Source organism: Mustela lutreola, chromosome 11 (assembly GCF_030435805.1).
Source record: "Mustela lutreola isolate mMusLut2 chromosome 11, mMusLut2.pri, whole genome shotgun sequence".
Lineage (NCBI taxonomy): Eukaryota > Metazoa > Chordata > Mammalia > Carnivora > Mustelidae > Mustela > Mustela lutreola.
In genome coordinates, this window is record NC_081300.1 from 62,901,511 (window position 1) to 62,919,715 (window position 18,205).

General features: G+C 49.0%; 3 protein-coding genes across 4 annotated transcripts in view; 2 read left to right on the forward strand and 1 right to left on the reverse strand.

Moving 5' to 3' along the window:
- On the forward strand, positions 1 to 8,410 carry C11H22orf39 (chromosome 11 C22orf39 homolog). Its single transcript, XM_059140825.1, has 4 exons — positions 1 to 78; positions 227 to 394; positions 3,431 to 3,641; positions 8,284 to 8,410. Exons 1-3 carry the CDS (start codon positions 55 to 57, stop codon positions 3,557 to 3,559), a joined length of 321 nt encoding a protein of 106 aa, XP_058996808.1. The 5' UTR covers positions 1 to 54; the 3' UTR covers positions 3,560 to 3,641; positions 8,284 to 8,410.
- MRPL40 (mitochondrial ribosomal protein L40) lies at positions 7,917 to 11,751 on the reverse strand. Its single transcript, XM_059140824.1, has 4 exons — positions 11,505 to 11,751; positions 11,104 to 11,187; positions 9,215 to 9,373; positions 7,917 to 8,353 (listed from the first exon to the last, which is right to left on the reverse strand). The coding sequence occupies exons 1-4, from the start codon at positions 11,555 to 11,557 to the stop codon at positions 8,029 to 8,031; spliced, it is 621 nt and encodes a 206-aa protein (XP_058996807.1). The 5' UTR covers positions 11,558 to 11,751; the 3' UTR covers positions 7,917 to 8,028.
- A 758-nt stretch (positions 11,752 to 12,509) lies between these two features.
- LOC131811859 (protein HIRA) overlaps positions 12,510 to 18,205 on the forward strand; it is an 85,357-nt gene continuing 79,661 nt past the window's right edge. Inside the window, exon 1 of one of the 2 annotated variants that reach the window (XM_059140819.1) lies at positions 12,510 to 12,718. In XM_059140819.1, coding sequence (XP_058996802.1) covers positions 12,682 to 12,718 — 37 coding nt within the window. In that variant the 5' untranslated portion in view covers positions 12,510 to 12,681. The remainder of the gene's footprint in view (positions 12,719 to 18,205) is intronic. The other variant, XM_059140821.1, reaches the window with a different exon arrangement.

Genomic DNA, 18,205 nt, shown 5'->3' on the forward strand with positions numbered 1-18,205 from the left:
TTCAATCTTCATTGGCTAGCGAGCTCAGAGGCGGGGTTCCGCAGTCGCCCGGACATGGCGGACGGTGGAGGCTGGCGGGTGAGTGCTAGGGGCGTCCTAGACGTGCAGGGACCTCCTTGGGCCGAACGACCGGATTACCCGAGGCTTCTCCCAAGTAAGGGGTGGGATGGAGGTCCCTAGGCGGGTAGTGCAGCGGCTTCTGGCTCAGGCGTGCTTCTCGCTGCAGCCGCCGCGCCCCTGCGAAGTCTACCGCGCGGAGTGGAAGCTCTGCCGCAGCGCCAGACACTTCCTGCACCACTACTACGTCCACGGCGAACGGCCGGCCTGCGAGCAGTGGCGGCGCGACCTGGCCAGCTGCCGGGAGTGGGAGGAGCGCCGGAGCGCGGAGGCCCAGGTGCACTGGGGAGCTGGGGGTGGCGCTGGGCGGTGGGGGTGCATTGCCCCGGCGTCCGAGTGCACGGACCACACCCTCCCCACATTCCAGGCCCGGGGGCGCTGGAGAGGAGTACAGTCTGGGTCCCCCTTTGGTTGTACTTCCTTCCCTTTGAGAAATAACAAATATTAGTATATCAACGGGGGGGTTCAGACACTGAGGAACAAAGAAAGGAAGAGAATGTAGAGGGGTTTGGAGAGAGAGGAGGGATCCCCTAATAGCGTTAGTGTCCTCAGCAGGCCTGCAGAGGAGTTGATAATGCTGAGGCCTGAAAGACCGGGAACTAGCCTTAACAGCCTTCACCCAGCCCAGGGCGGGGCGCATCTGAGGAGCACAAAGAAGGATCAGGTGCTTGGAGCCTAAGGACGGTGGGCTTTAGAGGGGTAGAGGATGAGGCTAGGGAAGTACCAGGGACCTGGTGGGGCGTAAAGATGGGTTTACAGATCATGGGAAGCATGATCTGATTTATATCTTGAAAAGATCAGTCTGAAGGCCCTGGGTAGCTCACTTGGTTAAGCGTCTGACAGTTGACATCAGCTCAGGTATTGATCTCGGGGTCAGGAGCACTGGACATCAGGTTAGGCATGGAGCCTACTTAAAAAGGGGGATGGGGGCAGGGAGTTCCTGAGTGGCTATGTTGGTTGGGTGACAGACTCTTGATTTACGCTCAGGTCGTGATCTCTGGATTGTGGAATCAGGCTCCACGCTGGTCAGGGAGCGTGCTTGGGTTTCTCTCTCTCTCTCTCTGTCTCTCTGTCTCCCCTGTCCCCCCTCCCTCCCCTTCCCTTTCTTTAAAAAAAAAAAAAAAAAATATATATATATATATATATACACAGATATAGATATTATCAGTCTGACTGCCAGGGTGGGAGAGTGTATTATGGTGGGCCAAAGAGACCAGTGAGGAGGTGGTTCTGGTTTTCTATTCATTCAGCGAATATTTATCATGTTGGGAGCTCTTAAAGATGGAGGAGTGATGAGAACAGAGCCCCTTCCCTTCTGGCACTTTCATTCCATTCTAGAATAGGTAGTGGTGCCTTGGAACTATTTTGGATGGGGACATGAAGAGAAGCTTGAGAGTGCAGTGCTCATGGTGAAGGGGGAAGAAGATCCAGCAGGGCTGGCAGCTGCTTCAGCATGCTTAAATGTATATGATTATTGAAACAGACAAATAGATGCTTCTATATAAAAGAAAATGATGACCATCTAATATAAGTGGAAATCAAAAAATTGGGAAAGATAGCTTGTCTGTATGGCAAGAAATTAATAACTTTTTTAGGGAGAGTTCAGTAAGAGCTTTTCTTACCACAAAAATGGGAATGATTTCAGGATAGAAAAGTGGGGAGAGGGGGTGCCTGGGTAGCTCAATCGGTTAAGCATCTGCCTTCAGCTCAGGTCATGATCCTAGGGTCCTGAGATGGAGCTCTGTGTCCGTCTCCCTGCTGAGCAGGCTCCCTAATTTTCCCTCTGCCCCTCCCCCAGCTCCTGCTTTCTCTCTCCCCCTCTCTCTCTCAAATAATTACTTTTTTTTTTTTTAATTCTTTTTTAAAAATGGCAAAGGGCACAAAGAAGGAATTCATTCAAAAAGAAAATTAAATGACCTGGTATACAAGGTCAGATGACAAGTGATTTCTGCCCAGTGAAATGTTAGAAGTGTTGATAAGGGTTTGGAGAGTCAGGGGCCCTTGTGCAGTGTTGACGGAGTGTTGACTTATTCTGATTATCTTATCTGTCAAAAGGATACCTTTTGACCTCCTTATTTTACTTCTGAAAGTCCATCCTTGGGAAGTAACTGGGTAACAGTGCATTTAAAACTAAAAAATACCTGGGGTGCCTGGGTAGCTCAGTAAGTTAAGTGTCTGCCATTAGCTCAAGTCATGATCCCAGGGTCGTGGGATCAAGCCCCACGTAGGGCTCTCTGCTCAGGAGGAAGTCTGTTTCTCCCTCTCCCTCTGCTTGATGCTCCCCCTACTTGTGTGCTCTCTCTGTCAAATAAATAAAATCGTTTTTTAAAAAGTTAAAAATACCTGCTGCATCACTATGATAGTACAAACACTGAAAGCATCCTAAATGCTGCTAGCAGACATGTAATCAAGTAACTTCATCCACACAGTGGGGTACAACTTAGCCATTAAAAAAAATAGATAGCAATCTATCTGGGCAGGGAAAGGTACCCGTAGTATACCTAGTGATAAACCATGGAAGTACACTAGGCAGTAGATTATTCCATCTTTAGGGAAACACTATTAGCACTAAAATTTGAGTCTAAAATTGTGTTGGGGAAGCTGTTAGTTTCACCACAGGACGGAAGTCTGGGAGTTTTTCATATCCTTTGCATTTCTGATTGCTTTTTAAGTTAAGAACAAAAACATTCTGTTTAAGACAGTAGAGCTTGAGCAAAGACAGACAATGAGATAGAGAAGGTGAAATTATATCTGTAAAAAGGCCAACATAGTGCTTGGCACCTACCAAGTGCACTTTTCATGGTTATAAGGTACTGCCCCGTGTTTATTTTGGGAAGAGAGTAGCAGAGAAAAGCCCACTGGTTGAGTGGTACCTATTGTCTTTTGTCTGGATTCCTCCTCCCCTGTCCAGAGCTCCCTGGGCATGTGTCTCTTACCTCATCCTCCCCACTGAGGCCACTTTTTCAGACTCTTGTGCTCCTCTCAGCTTGGCCTGATGCTGGTCTCAGCAGGTAAATATGATTAGGTCGAACTGAAGGCATCAAGTCCTGAGGCCCAGAACAAGACATTTTAAACTTTACTCAAATGATGGTGATCTGTACAATAGTTTTCACAGTAGCTTAGGAGAAGGAATGATCTAGATCTTTGTGTTTTAGTATGAAATCATCGCCAAGGTTTATTAGGTAGAAGCAGCCAAGTTCTGGAGTGGTATGTGCCTCACACTTCATTTTTCCAGCTTTTTCGGAAGGGGCCTGAGGAGAAGGGAGTTACAGGGGCGACGAGCTGGAAGTGACTGGGGGTCTCCTTTGCACAGCGGTCCCTCTGTGAGAGCGAACGTGCAAGAGTCCAGGCTACACGGAAGCACACCCTGGTGTGGGCCTTGAGGCAGAGCCCTCCTGCAGACTGGCACCTCCCTCTACCACAGGAGGAGAAAGACCAGTGATGAACACTCCGGAATGGCTTCCTCTCATCTGTTTCAAGTGGGGCTGTCGCAGGACCCTAAGGACAGTGACCAGCTCAGTCTAGTGAGTCCTTGAATTTTCCACTTGGCTTAGAACACAGAGCCTGGGGTCTCCAGCCCTCCTTGCCCACCCCCGCTGCTGCCTTGCTCTGGCAAACAATCTCGCCCACTGCACAGCTCCCAGGATGCCAAACACCACCGCAGATCCCAGTAAGCAGCCAGGTCAGGCCAATTCATGCTCCACTCCCGGACAACAGCATTCTCAGGTAAACTCTTGAGCAGTAGACCTGACCCAAGTGGACACATGAGGTAACTAAATGGTCGTGCTGTGGGGAATACCTTTCCTGGTCTTGGCTTGGTGACAGTGTGCATTGCCAACCCCTGGTGCTTACACGGAGTTATTAGCCCACTCACTAAGTTCATCTGCGGCATTGCTCTTCGTAGGAGATAGGCCTCTTGGTTTTTAAGAAACGAACACAGCTACAGAATACACAGTCTCGCATTAAACAGGATCATAGACTCTTGGCTCAAGAAACCCAAGCCCAGGGTGTGTGGAATTTTAGTCTCCTTTAAAATTTCCTTTGGTTGGTTTTAGAAAATGTAGATTATCTCAAATGCCATTTTACACATGTGATTTCAGACAGACTGAAAATTAAATCCACAATTTAATAGTTGAGATTGTTAAATTTAGCATCTGATATTATTGTGCTCAGAGAGTATGGGAATTTTATATACTTATACCCCCGTAGGTGTTTTTAAAATATATGCATATGAGCCAACAAGAACTTGAGTTTTTGAAGAGGTCTTTTTATCACTAACGAAATGATTTAGCATCTCGTGGCTGCAGAGCAGGTCCCATGGCATGGTGCCAAGGGCGAGGTTGGCTGTGTGCTCTGCAGCCTCTCTGCTTCTGCCTGGCCAAGCTGCCACTTTAGTTCCCCCGCCCCCCTCCCCCACGACTGGGCCTCAGCCTGGCTACAGGCAGTGAGTAGGTCAGACATCTTTTAACTCATTTTTGGGGGCAAAATAATCCCATCACTTCGGAAAGGCACAAATTAAAAATTAGATTTTGCCTTGTCATCCTGTATTACCCCAAGAGTCCCTGTGACTGCACATACCTGTAAGTTTGGGGGGATCTGCACATAGGGCCCCAATAACCTCTCCCTGTGTATGTACCTGTGAGCGGTAGGGATGTGTGCACACAAGTCCCCAGTGATCCTTCCCTGTGACTCTGTGTACCAGGGTATGTGTGTGTGTGTGGGGGGGGGTTACACATAGGTCCCCAGCAGCCTCTCCCTCTGTGTGTGTGTGTGTGTGTGTGTACCCGTTGAGTGGTAGGGGCGTTTGCACACAGGCCCCCGACGGTCCTTCCCTGTGACTGCATGTACCTGTGAGTGGGTGGGGGGTGTGCTCATAGGAGCCCAGGAGCAGAGGGGTGAGTATAAAGAAGAGCCTGTCTCAGCATGGGTGTTTTGATATCTGAGTCAGTCAGGGTATCTGTCTTGTGTCTGTGGCTACTTTCTGGAGCATTTCCAGCCAAGGAGGAGAGTGGGAAGCTGGGGAGCTACAGGCATTCTCTTCACTCTGAAACAGAAGAAGGGACATTGGAATTTTGCAATCTGTGTATGATCCCTTGGGGTTCCTGGGGCGGGCAGGCGGGGGCGGGGGTTGCTGCAGTGGCAGCCAGCACAGCAGTCCTGAGGGCTCACCACAAGGGATCCACATTCTCTATGTGCTTGTTTAGGGCTGGAGGCTGCCCGGCACTGAATGCGCTCTCTGTGAGTCTTACTGACAGATAATCATTGCTGCACAGAATGTTCCTACGTCTGCTCCTGTTTTAACTTTTTAACTCCCAACATCTGAGCACCTACTACACTGCCCGGTGGGGCCTTTGGCTTTGGGATTGCACTCTTGAAATGGGCAAGTTGCCTTCAAAGAGCTCCAGTTGAGTTTAGGGGCCTGAGATAAACATTTAAACATAATTAAAATAAGTCTAAAATAATCTTAAGTGTTGTGAAGAAAATGGGCAGGGAGAAGATAGAGCAGCCCTCAAATTTTTTGCATGAAACCCATATCAAGTTCTGTGATCTGGTACATACTTTATATACTGCATATATGATTGAAATAAGCCTCACAAAACAATCCTTACCTGTACAAGGTGTGATGCACTGACATTTGCAGTTCTGTGCCACTGAAAAGAAACTGCTGTATGTGCAGCAACTTGGGTAAAGCTCAAGTAAATTATACCGAGCTAAAAAATCTTAAATGGGTGCATATGACATAGTTGCATTTATGTAACATTGGTGAGATGATGTAATAATAGGGATAGAGAATGGCTAATGGTGCCAAGGGTTAGTGATGGAAGGAGGGTGTGGATGTGGCTAGGGTATATAAGGGGATCCTGTGGTTATGGAACCTTGACTCCTACAGAGCTGCATGTGTGATGGAATTGTGCAATGCTAGACATACACACAGGTGAGTGCAGACGCAGTGGGAAACCTGAATGCATTCTGGACTCTGCCTATGTCAGTCTCTTTCTTATACACTGTATGTGGCATGTAAGATGTTAACTCTTGGGGAGGCTGGGAGAACCACACACAGCCTCTCCTTGCATCTTTATTTCCAGCCTCCTGTAAATCTGTAACTATTTCAAAATAAAAAGTTATAACTGCTGACCCTGACCCCATGAATTGATTATATAACCTAATGGATGAAACCTACTTTTTGAAAAGCACTACAACAAAGCACCTGCAGGGGTGCCTGGGTGTCTCACTCAGTTAAGTATCTGCCTTCAGCTCAGGTCGATTCCAGGGACCTGGAGTCCTACATTAGGCTCCTTGCTCAGCAGGGAGCCTGCTTCTGCCTGCCTGCCACTCCTGCTATTTGTGCTCTATCTGATAAATAAAACTAAAAACAAAACCAACAGGGAGGTGGGGAAGGCCTCAGTATCTAAGTCGAGACCAGGATGAAGAGGCCTGAGCCTTACAGGGGAAGCAGCCCACAGTCCACAAGGAACACTGGGTGCCATGTGCTGATGGGGGGGAAGGTGGATGGGGGTCTGTAAGTTATGATCATGGGTGGTGAGTAGCCAGATGCCTGCCTTGGCTTGTGCTTTACAGGGCCCTCTGGTTGTTGTGCAGAGCAGCTTACAGGGGGTTAGGGGAGGGCAGGGGGGGGGGGGGAAGTGGCCACATGGAGGCATCAGTTGGCTGCTGCAGCAGTGGAATAGACAAAATGTGGCAGTGGTATGGACCTTAAGGGAGCAGTGAGGTTGTGAAAAGTGGCCATATTCACATCTCAAAGATAGAACTAACAAACTTAGAATCCTTAGGCAGTGTTTTTATCCAGTAAAAATGTTTAGTAAGTTTTTAAACCAAAAATGAACCCCATACCAGAAGAAAATAATTTGAATTCTTCCTCAAATGAAATGTTTTCTTGGTTTATCTGCACTAAGGCGGTGAAAATACCCAAACACTTTGTGAGGTAGCAGTGCAAGTCACTGGGAGAAATGGCTCTATTTGCTCACTGGACCTTCACTATTTCTGGCTGAATTGTGTTGTTACCCACCCCATGCCACCAAATTCCTGTGTTGAAGCTCTAACCACTAGTACCTCTGAATGGGACTATTTAGAGATAGAGTACTTAAGGAGGTAATTAATTTAAAAGGAGGTCATAATACTGGGCCGTAATCCAATCTGACTAGTATCCTTATTACATGAGACAGGCAGAGAGGGAGGACCCTACAAGGACCCAGGGAGAAGGTGGCTCTCTGCAAGCAAAGGAGAACAGCTTCAGGAAAAACCAGTCCTGCCAACACCTTGATCTTGGGAATTCTGGCCTCAAGAGCTATGAGAAATTTCTGTGATTTAAGCCCCTGGTCTGTGGTACTGTGCTCTTGCAGCCCTGGCACACATTGACTATCTCAGACTAACACTTGAATCGAGAGTCCCCTCCTAGGGGACTTTAAGTAGTGGGTGCCAGACTTGCTCTACTCTCTTCCACTTCCCTCCCCAGCTTAAAACCCAAAGATGGCCCTGCCAGGGATGTGGGGAAGGTCCCATGTTCCATTTCCCCAGTGGGAAGGCCCAGCCTCTCCTGTCTGCACAGGTACACAGACAACGCACAGCACACAGTCTACACATCCTTCTCCTCTGCTCTTGAGGTACATAGCTGCCTCTTGCTGGTGGTGTCTGCCCCACACAACTGGAATCTTCATTTTTACTGGGGAGCAGCGGTAAATGTCTTGGTCATTCTCTCCCAGTACCAGACAAGGGCACCATCTCTCACCTCTATCAGTCTTCAGGTCAATTAATTTTGACTCACGCATAAGACAGAGACACTTGATTAAACATATTTATTCACAGCATCCCTGGTTCTGTGACAAGCAAGCTTGAGCCCTCATCCTCCTGGCTCTAAAGGGCAGAGTGTTCTGCGGGCAGGTGCCTGTAGCTCTACCTCTTAAACTCCACCTGTGTGTATACCTTGGTGATATCATGGTACCTGCCTTCAGGGGGCTGGTAGTTGGAGACTGGTGGCGTGTAATCTGGTCCTTCTCTTTCAAAGGGGAACAAACTGAGGTCCCGCTTGGTGGCCTCTGCATGTAGCTCTGGGGACATGAGTTGCAGCTCCTGCAGAGCTTCCTGCTGGGACTTGAGCATGGTCCTAATGGCATCCCTCTCCTTCTCGTGCTCTTGATGCTTGTACAGAGACCACTTCTTCAGAAGCAGAGCTCTCCTCTCACTCTCCTCAAAGGGAAGCTCCACAGGAGGCCGCTGTCTGGGAACACACAAATCCAAAGGTGTAAAGCTGGGAAGCACCGATCTCACTGGCACGGTAGGCTGGGTGACTGCCTATGACCAAAACGTCTCCACTGCCAGACAGAGATGGGACTTGGGGGAAAACATGAAGTTAGGGATAAATAACAGAATGGCCAAAAATAAATAAATAAATAACAGAATGGTCATGTGGCAGCGGATGCAACTGATGCTGGAAGCCAGTGCCATCTGCTTTACATGGATACAAGAGACAGTGAGGCTCTAAGAAGACTGGCAGCCCTTCCCTTACCCCAGGCTGACACTACGTTTGGTGAGTATGGAAATGTTAGGTGGTGTCATGAAATGGACACCCAAGTCCCAAGGAGATCAGAGCCCAGATCAGCCACAGAACACCAAAAAAGCACTTGTTCTGTTCCACCTGTATGGCAAGCTGTTACTTTATAAATGGTACACGCTTTTTACAAGGCAGCAACCCTGCCAGACCTGTACACATCACATTACAACTGTGAATATTTGTACCATAAAGCTAGAGGCTAAGGGGTTTCTACCATCAAGATGAGGCAAGGGCTGCAGACCCAAGGCTCAAGTTATCAGTCACAGCTAAAACTCAGCTTGCAAAAAAGCAACAACATGAACTGGGTTATCAAACAGTTATTCTGATTTCCTTCCCATGTCAGCCATTCAGAAGCACCACCCAGGAATGCTTTCACCACCTCCCACAAAACACAGTCAAGGAGAAGAGGACTCAGACTGGGACCTAGTCAGCCCATGCCCACTCACCTCATGGGTGTGAAATGCAGATACAACTACCTGAAGATGATGGAACTCTGTCCTGAGAACCTCGACCCTAGAGAACTCTTACCTTGCTTTATCCAAGAGCCTCACAGGTGTAATAAAATCTTCAATGGGAATTAGCTCCTGGCTAGCTTTCTCCAGTCGTCTGATCCTCTTTTTCAGACGATCCTTTACTGCTTGGTCTTTTTTAGGATCTACCTTTTTCTTCTTTCGCAGAGGTTCTGCTCTAATGGATAAAGCAAACATTAGACATTTTCCTCTTCAGCCTTGCAAACCTGCTGAGAGACATGGTGCTGGGTGAGGTGCCCAGAACTTGTACTGTGCTCTCCACTGGGGAAGGAACTATACGTGGGTCTAACCTCATGAGCTGAGTGTGAAGGGGGTCGGCCTCCAACCCAGGATCCTTGTCAGAACTGCGTGGGCACTGGCAACCCAGGAAGGGCTAGAAAAACTTCATGGGCCATCAGGGTATAAATTAAAAATAAGTACTCATCTTTCATGTTGGGTTCAGGTGTGTCTTGGGATTGCAGTGGAAACTAAAAACACCAAACTGATGAATTAGAAAATCATTACTCACAAAATTTTAAATGGATTTGTGATTTTTTAAAAAAAGATTTTGAGATAGAGAGTGAGAGAGACAGCATGAGCAAGGGGGAGTGAGAAGGACAAGCAGACTCTCCTCTCAGTAAGGAGCCCAATGCAATGCAGGGCTCAATCCCAGGACCCTGGGACCATGACCTGAGCTGAAGACAGATCCTTGACCAACTGAGCCACCCAGGACCCCTGAATTTGTGATTTGTAAAAGTCATTTGAGTAATAAAAGTGACTGCTAGGTCTCTCAACTTTTTGGGATTTCTTAACAAATTTCCCATCCTAGAGCATTCACAAAAGTCCAATGTACACTCAGGAACAGATCTCCTATGGGGATAATATACTATTAAAAATAAGTAAATCCGGGGCACTTGGGTGGCTCAGTGGGTTAAAGCCTCTGCCTTCGGCTCAGGTCATGATCCCAGGATCCTGGGATCGAGCCCCGCATCGGGCTCTCTGCTCAGCGGAGCCTGCTTCTCCCTCTCTCTCTATCTACTTGTGGTCTCTCTGTGTCAAATAAATAAATAAAAGTAAAAAAAAAAAAAAAATTAAAAAAAAAAATAAGTAAATCCTCTGGGTCCCCTGGGTGGTTCAGTAGGTTAACCATCTGCCTTCCACTCAGGTCATGATCCCCAGGTTCTGGGCTCCAGCCTCACAGCCAGCCAGAGGACCCTTCCTGCTCAGTAGGGTGTCTGCTTCTCCCTCTTCCTCAGCCCCTCCCCCGGTTTGGGCTCACTCGCTCTCTCAGATAAAATCTTAAGAAAGAAAATAAGTAAATCCTCTAGCATCAAGACTGAGCCTTGTGAATCAAGTCCCTAGAAAGCATCCAGACTCCTAGGTGGAAAAGCTAATCCTCATGCCTCCCTAGACCTCTCTGGGAAATCAGATATCTGTGCTGTGTCTTTTAAAACGTACAACAATCCCTTTAAAACTAATTTTTATTTAATCCATTTTTATATTTAATTTTTGTTTTCTGATTACAGGCAGCAGTATTCCACATACAGAATGCTGAAAAACAGAAAAGCATCTACCTATATTTAGCCAAGAGAGGCACCTAGGTGGCTCAGTCGTTAAGCATCTGCCTTCAGCTCAGGTCATGATCCCAGGGTCCTGGGATTGAGCCCAGCATTAGGCTCCCTGGTCAGGGGAAGCCCCTCTCCCTCTCTCACTCCCCCTGCTTGTGTTCCCTCTCTCGCTGTGTCTCTCTCTGTCAAATAAACAAAATCTTTAAAAAATAGTAAATTTAACCAAGATATTTTCCAGGCAAATAATTTTGCAAACCAAATGCCCTGTAGTCTTGTTCTGCTCATATGCACATCAGTCTCCTGCAGACATCCCCAAAGGGTCGGGCCCAGGGTAATTTACCTCATGGGAATTAGTTCCCAGAAGGATAATAAAGAAGCTCGCTGGTGGGTATCTCTAATCTGTGTCTGCCAAGTTCCCAGGAGCCTGAAAAAGACAAAAGGATATATAAATATCTGACTCTCCTCACTAAACAGGAAAAGAGAAAAAAAAATATATGCTACCCTTAAAACCTGGGGCCCTGGTAACTGCTGGATGTGACAAGTCAACGTGGGAGACTTGCCAAAATCCCCCGTTCACACCAGAGAGCACTTGGGCAGAGTCCCTGCTCGCCAGGGTCCTTGGATTTTCATCTACAGGAAGAAGCGCGATCAGCTAGCCCTCCCTGAGATAAAGTGGTCAACGGCGGTCGGCGAGAGAGCACAGGCGAGGGACCCCACTACCCTGCTGTGGTCCGCACTCACCAACTCCGTGAGCGCAGAGCGCGAGCGGAAACCCCTAGCGCCGCGAGTGCCATCGCCCCTCTGGCAGTCAACCCGCTGCTTCCGGGCGCGCGCCCCTTGGCGGTCCGGCCCGCAGTGCCCCTCTCAAAGTTCCGGCCTTCCCGTCGCTCCGCGTTCCCGCGTTCCGGCTACTGAGGGCTGGGCTGAACCTGGAACGCCCCCGACGTGGCCCCGCCCCGTACGCCCCGGCGCCGCGCGGGCACGCCCCGAGCTCCTTGCACGTAGCTCTGCGTCCTCCCTTCCGTGTCTGCGGGTGGCTGCGAGCGAGAGTACAACTGCATTAGCGGTTGCTCTAGGTCGTCGGCTTGTGTCCCTGCGAGGGCTGAGACCCCGCAGTGCAGCCAGAGTGACCGAGAGGGCGTCTTTCCGGGTACAAGTGCCTACGTCTCTGAATGGTCCCGATCTTCCTAAACGCACTCGTCTCGGTCTCCCCCTCGATCAGCCCCCAGTCCCAGCCCTCAGGGCTAGCTCCCTCCCGGCATTCGTCCGAACTGCGGGGCCCCGGCCACTGCCGGCCACAGCATCCCGGCTCCGGCACGTGGCCTGGCGCTCGCGAGATGCCCAACACACGCGTATTGATGAATGACGGAAGCTAGCTAATTAGTCGGACTCGGCACCAGCGAGGTAGAGCTGGTGAGAGGGCCGTTCACGCCATCCCGACCCTTCCTGGCTTCGCCGGCCCGGGCTGCAACTCGAGGCCCAGCTCGCCAGCCGCCCTCCTAGTCGTGCCCCTCGTCGGCGACCGCGCCCCAGGCGGGCTCCAAGTGGGGTCACACTGCCCTGCCCCTGCCCGCGAAGAAGCCCGGCCGGCCCCGTCCGCGTGGGGAGCGGTTTCCCGCCGGGGCGATTTGGCAGGTGCGCGCCGTGACTTCCGGCGTTGCCCGCGAGCCGCCGGAGGAGGAGCGGCGCAGGGGATGCGGCTGTGGCGGCGGCGGCGGCGGCCGAGCGCGGGGGGCGGCTGTGGCGGCGGAGGGGGGCGCGGGCCGGCAATGGCGCGGCGGCGCTGAGGGCGCGGGGCGGGCAGCGGCCGGAGGGCGGCGCGGGAGGAAGCAGCGGCGGTGGCTCCATGGCCCGGGCGCGCTGAGGGACGCGGCTCTCGCCTCAGCCCGGCGGCGGCGGCGGCGGCGGCGGCCGAACAATGAAGCTCCTGAAGCCGACCTGGGTCAACCACAATGGTGAGTGCGCGCCGGGTTCGCGAAAGGCCGAGTCGGGGGTCGAGGCGGGGTCTGGAGCGGGGTCTGAGCCGCGCGCAGGCCCTGCCCTTCTCGCCCCCGACGCGCCGGGTGCCCGGTGCCCAAACTGCAGGGTCGGCGGGCGCGGACTTTGTCCTCCGCCCGAGGAAGCCGGCGAGCACGGGCACGTGCTCCGCTTGTCCTCAGCGAATCCGCCCTCACTCCCGGCGCTTGCACTGAGCCCTCGGTCGCCCGCCCGTGGTCCGTGGAGGAGCCGCGCCTGCCTCCGGGGAGCGGCCCTGGTCGCCAGCCAGCTCCTGCCACTCGTCTACAGCAGCCAGGATGTGCTCAGATGGTCCAGTGTGTGAAACTGGGGCCCAGTCCCCTCTGTGGCTTTTCAGTGGCGGGGTGAACACCTGCAATCTGCATGTTTCTGCCCAGCTGGTGGGACTGTTACTGCTCCTGCCAGAGACCTGAATCTGGTGACAGTGCCCCCATTTGGGGGACTATGGCTTGGTCCCCAAGGTCCCCCAGCTGAACGAACCACGTTTATGCTGAGCTGAGACATCAGGGTGGCTTGGGTTGGAGCCTGTAGGGCAAGCGGTGATCTAGGATAGGGCCTTCCTTAACCCCGTGGCGGTGGTCCCAAAGCGCACCCTGGGGGAACAGACTCTCCTAGTCCTCTGGTTGAGTGCAGATAAGCCCCCAAAACTGGTAGAGCAGTTTGTCATAATTGTACTCTGTTGGCACAAGTGCTGCAGGAGTTGGTCTTTGTTCCCGGGAGAGGTGAGCGGGGAGAGACCCCCATCCTCTTGCTGACAGCACTGAAGCCCAAGGAGCACTCCTCCAGCCTAGGGCCTGTATCCCTGATTCCAGCCTGTCTGTGCTGACAGGAAAAGGGTCACCCTGATTCTGTCTTGTTCCTCATATCTGCTTTGCAAGGCGACTAGAGGGAGCTAGTAAGGCCCCTTTTTTATACATGTGGAGCTTTTTAGTTTTGAACTTAAGCCCGTGATGCTGTAGACTACCACAACTGAACTGAACATCTATGTTCTTTCAGTCAGAAGTATTTTCTCCTTCTGTCTTCTTATTTGACATCTCTCTCATTTTTCAGGGTCCAGATGAGGTTACCTTATTCGTTGTTGTTGACATTCTTCCTGTTTTATTCCACTAGATGTGCCCAGTCCCTGTGTGTGTACTTTCCATGTGATCTCTCAGGGCAGGGGACTGCCACAGTCCCCTCTGTATTCCCTACCACATTCAACAGTACCTTCACACAAAGGGTATATGGTAAATACTGGTTGCAACAGGTAAGCTGAGGTTTGCATAATTTACAAAGACACAACTAGACTTACTGTGCATGAAAGCAAAAGTGGTGAACTTTAGTTGGGTTTTTCCAAGTGCTGATCTCCAAGAGCATTCCCTGATGTGTAGTTTGTAGATCTTTCCCTGGAGAATTGAGCAGATGTTCAGTGATTATAAATTATGGTGCTCATGAGTCAGGAAGGGAAAAATTTTGCTGTGTAAGTGAAGATCTAAAGGAATTTTTGTTTTAAAATGCTTTGTCTGGATTATTTATTTGTTTTAAAAAGATTTTATTTATTTGTTTATTTGACAGAGAGATCATAAGTTGGTAGAGAGGCAGGCAGAGATAGAGGAGGAAGCAGGTTCCCTGCTGAGCAGAGAGCCTGATGCAGGGCTCCATCCCAGGACCCTGAGATCATGACCTGAGCTGAAGGCAGAGGCTTAACCCACTGAGCCACTCAGGCGTCCCTGGATCATTTTTTAAAAGATTTACTTATTTATTTTAGAGCAGGAGTGAGAGAGGCCAAGCTAGGGTAGGCGGGCAGCCAGAGGGAGAGAGGATCTTCCAGCAGACTCCCTGCTGAGCACAGAGCCCAAGAAGGGGCGTGATCCCAGGACCCCGAGATCACCCCATAGATCAATTTTTGTGTATAATCTACCCTTCTTTAGTCTTTCTTCTGTTTCTTGCCATATAATTTCTAACTTTATGATAAACTCCTTTGTAGGACACAAGTTTTATGCTGTGTAAGCATTATGTGTGTCAAGATGCTTAAGCGATTATCTAGGTACAAATGAGCGAGAGTCTGTAACCAGGCCAGCAGCCAAACATTCCAACCTGGCAGAGTGGACAGAGCACCGGGCCCTGGCCTCTTGCTGCAGTATCTCCCTCCATGGTCCTAGAATGGAATAGGATAATAATTTGCTCTGGTTTCTTCACAGTACAGTTGTGATCTTTGGTTGCATAGGTAGACACAGAAATGCTCCCCAGGCTATAAAGTGCTCTAGAAATCTAAAAGGTAGTAATAAAAGGAATTGAAACTCTGGCAGGATAGGTGTTAAGTTTCCTTTCTTTTAAAATCTCCTGAAATCAGTCTCTGTCTTTTCAAGTGTTCAGAAGGACTGTCGGGGTTAATTACCACTGTCCTGAAGGACATGATAATAATCTGGATCACTACTGAGTGGTCTTTTAAAGACTGGTAAATAGTAGGAGCTGCTGGGAGCAGGAGCTGCTTAGCCAGAAACCAGAGTTGTGGGTGGTGGCCAGTAAAATCATGCTTACTTTGGACTAACAAACCCAGAAGACCATAGTGCTGTGGAGAGTGCATCATTGCACTTCCTGGCTTCCTGACTGTGCATTCATATCTCCTGACTTGTTATGTGGCTTGAACATGCTTTTTCTGGTGTCTGGGAGTCCAAAGAGGGAAGGAGCAGAGAGCCTAGTATTTTCCCTGTGGTAGCAGTGTCCATTCAGCCATGGTGGAGAGGACAGCTAGAATAAAGCAGGTTAAAGGCAAAGGAAGAAATATCTGTTGGGATGTAAGCATACTTTCGGTCTCCATTTTCCTGGCTAATAATAGTGGTAAGACCTTTCCTCTAAGGTAGGGTTTCTCAACCTTAGCACTTGACATTTTGAACCACCTAATTGTTGTGGGGACCATACTGTGTGTTGTAGGATGTTAGCATCTTTGGCCTTAACCCATTGGGATGCCATTATCACCACTCCCACACACACACCCAGCTGTGACAACCAAATAGACCATCATAGTAATGGACTCCAGATCTGCTGCATCATCCATCAGAGGGTCCTGCATAGAGGGGCACTCAGTGAATTCTTCCATTCAACAAATAATGAGTACAGATTGTGTGCCAGGGGCTGAGTGCTGGAAATATACCAGTGAACCAAATGTAGCAGAGCCCCGGTGGCCAGAATCAGCCCCAGTTGAGAATCACTGCTCTAAGGTGATCCCGTAAGTTAACAAATTTTGAAGTTGTTGTATAACAGTGAAATGAGCCTTGAACATGGAATCAAACTGGATTCAAGATGCTATCATGTATTAGCTGTAAATTCTTAGGCTTGTGATTCCACTTCTAGGTAAAGTTGAGGAAATATAAAGATTTGTTCCTGTGTTTTCACCCTGTACCCAAATATAAGAAAGCTATCTGAATATATACAATAAGAGATACATGATAATATTTATCATGTATATGGAAGTATGTGCCAGCCACTGTTAACACCTACACCTATTTTACTCTGTGTTCTTGGATACAGTATTTCTTATATATTTGATTTTATTTTAGGCTTGGAGGTTCTTTTCTAAGTTAGGTTATAGCCACATATTGGTCGGAAAGTGGATGATTAGGTTTTGGGTTGTAGAAAAATGTAATTTATATGTTTAGAAAACTTCATTGAGACTCGTGGTTCTTCCCATCCCTGGGCCTTTGCTCCTGAGAGTTTCTGGAAGTCTTCACTCCTGGGCAGTGTTCATGCTCAGCTCTTCAGGGAAACCCATTCTAACCAAAAGAGACAGAACTGAAAGAATTCTTGTCCTCCCTTGGCCTCTGGCTCACACTTTGATGGCATTGTTGTATAAAGGCATTTGGCAAATTTTCAGTACTGGGGTAATTTGTCAGTTAATCATATTTGCTTTATGATTTGTGTTTTTCCTCCTGCCCTGTAATTGGATTATATTTCCCCCTACCCTGTGTCCTTCCAGAAAGGATTTCAAGACATCGTCTGAGACATACACCGATGAAAATAAATAAGTATGCTTGAAGGGGAAATGCAGGCAGGGTGGTAGAATAATGAAGTCAGTAGCCGGTGTGGAAAGGCCCTGCACAGCTGCTAAAGGGGCCCTGCAGACCTATCTCTGAGAACAGGCTAGGAGGATCCTAATAGTGATATTTTATGATTGCGTTGGTCATTAAGATAAGCCTTGCAATGTGTCTACATCAAAGGTTCTCTAACAGGCCAGTGTCTGGAAACACATTTTGTTTTCACAACTGAAGGGGGGACACTACTGGCAGCTAGTAGGTAGAGGGCAGGACTGCTGCTGAACACTGGAGCACACAGGACATTCCCTCACAGTAAAGAATCATCTGGCCCAAAAGGCCAGTGGTGTTGAGGTTAAGAAACCCTGCTGTATGTAAGAACATCTTTACTGTTATTTGCCTTTTTTCATTTATTTGTCTCATGGTTCCAACTAGATTATAAACTTCTTGAGGACGAGAATTAGTGCTGTTTATTTGGGAGTCAGATAGTCTTATTCTTGAATTTCCGTCCTCTGCTGCTCACCAAATATGTGTTACAGAAGGGTTTTTTTTTTTTTTTTGGTTTTTGTTTGTTTGTTTGTTTGTTTGTTTAATCTCATTTCCTGATTTGTTAAATGAAGCCAGTAATGCCTGCTGCTGCATCTGCTACCTGTGAAGGCTCAGGGAATCTGAGCTCTCTCCAGGCTGTCTCTCACTGAGTGAGGCCTAAAGACAGTAGGTTGATTGTTTAATAAATTAATAAATAAATAAATAACCAGAATGCATCTGAAGATTCAGAAGAAAACGGGTGGGATTTTGCCTTAGATAATACACATGTGGGTCTTTCACCTATTTATGGACAAAACTTTGAACCCTTTTGGAGAGAAGGTCTGTGCTGATCATAGGTAAATAAGGCTACTCCTTTGTGTGTAGGTGGGAGAGGACCTATAGACCACATTCTAGAATACAGGGCAGGTGGAAACCAGGGCTACACAAGTGAGCCAGTATAGCCGTAGGGACAAATGTCTGGTTTGTGGGTGTACCCTGGGGCTGAGCCTTGATGGGAAGTGGATTGTGGTAGTAGAGAAGGTGCTGCCACTGTGGAAGTGTCCGAAGCAAAGGCCTGGGGAGGGTTGGGAGCATTTTAGGAAAGGGAGTAGATGAAACAAACAGCAGGTGTTTTAGAACACCTCTGGCAAAAGGAAAACCCATTTAGGTCAAAACTTGTTGTTTTTTATATTAACCCACCTAGGACAGACCAAGTCACAGGGACGTTGCCCTGGTCAGAGCCACCGTAATGAGGGACAGATAGAAGAGGCAGTGAGTCTCATTTGAGGGCCAGGAATAGACCATCATAGGAACGGACTCCAGGTCTGCTGCATCGTCCGTCAGATAGAGGGTCTTGCACAGAGGCACTCAGTGATTCATCCAATCAAC

Coding starts and splice junctions, on each gene's coding strand:
- C11H22orf39 (XM_059140825.1), top strand. CDS start 55: ATGGCGGACGGTGGAGGCTGGCGG. Junction 79..226: donor CGGACGGTGGAGGCTGGCGG/GTGAGTGCTAGG, acceptor TTCTCGCTGCAG/CCGCCGCGCCCCTGCGAAGT. Junction 395..3,430: donor GCCGGAGCGCGGAGGCCCAG/GTGCACTGGGGA, acceptor TCCTTTGCACAG/CGGTCCCTCTGTGAGAGCGA.
- MRPL40 (XM_059140824.1), bottom strand. CDS start 11,557: ATGGCACTCGCGGCGCTAGGGGTTTCCGCTCGCGCTCTGCGCTCACGG. Junction 11,188..11,504: donor GCTCTGCGCTCACGGAGTTG/GTGAGTGCGGAC, acceptor TGTCTTTTTCAG/GCTCCTGGGAACTTGGCAGA. Junction 8,354..9,214: donor AGGCTCTTGGATAAAGCAAG/GTAAGAGTTCTC, acceptor GTGTGTTCCCAG/ACAGCGGCCTCCTGTGGAGC.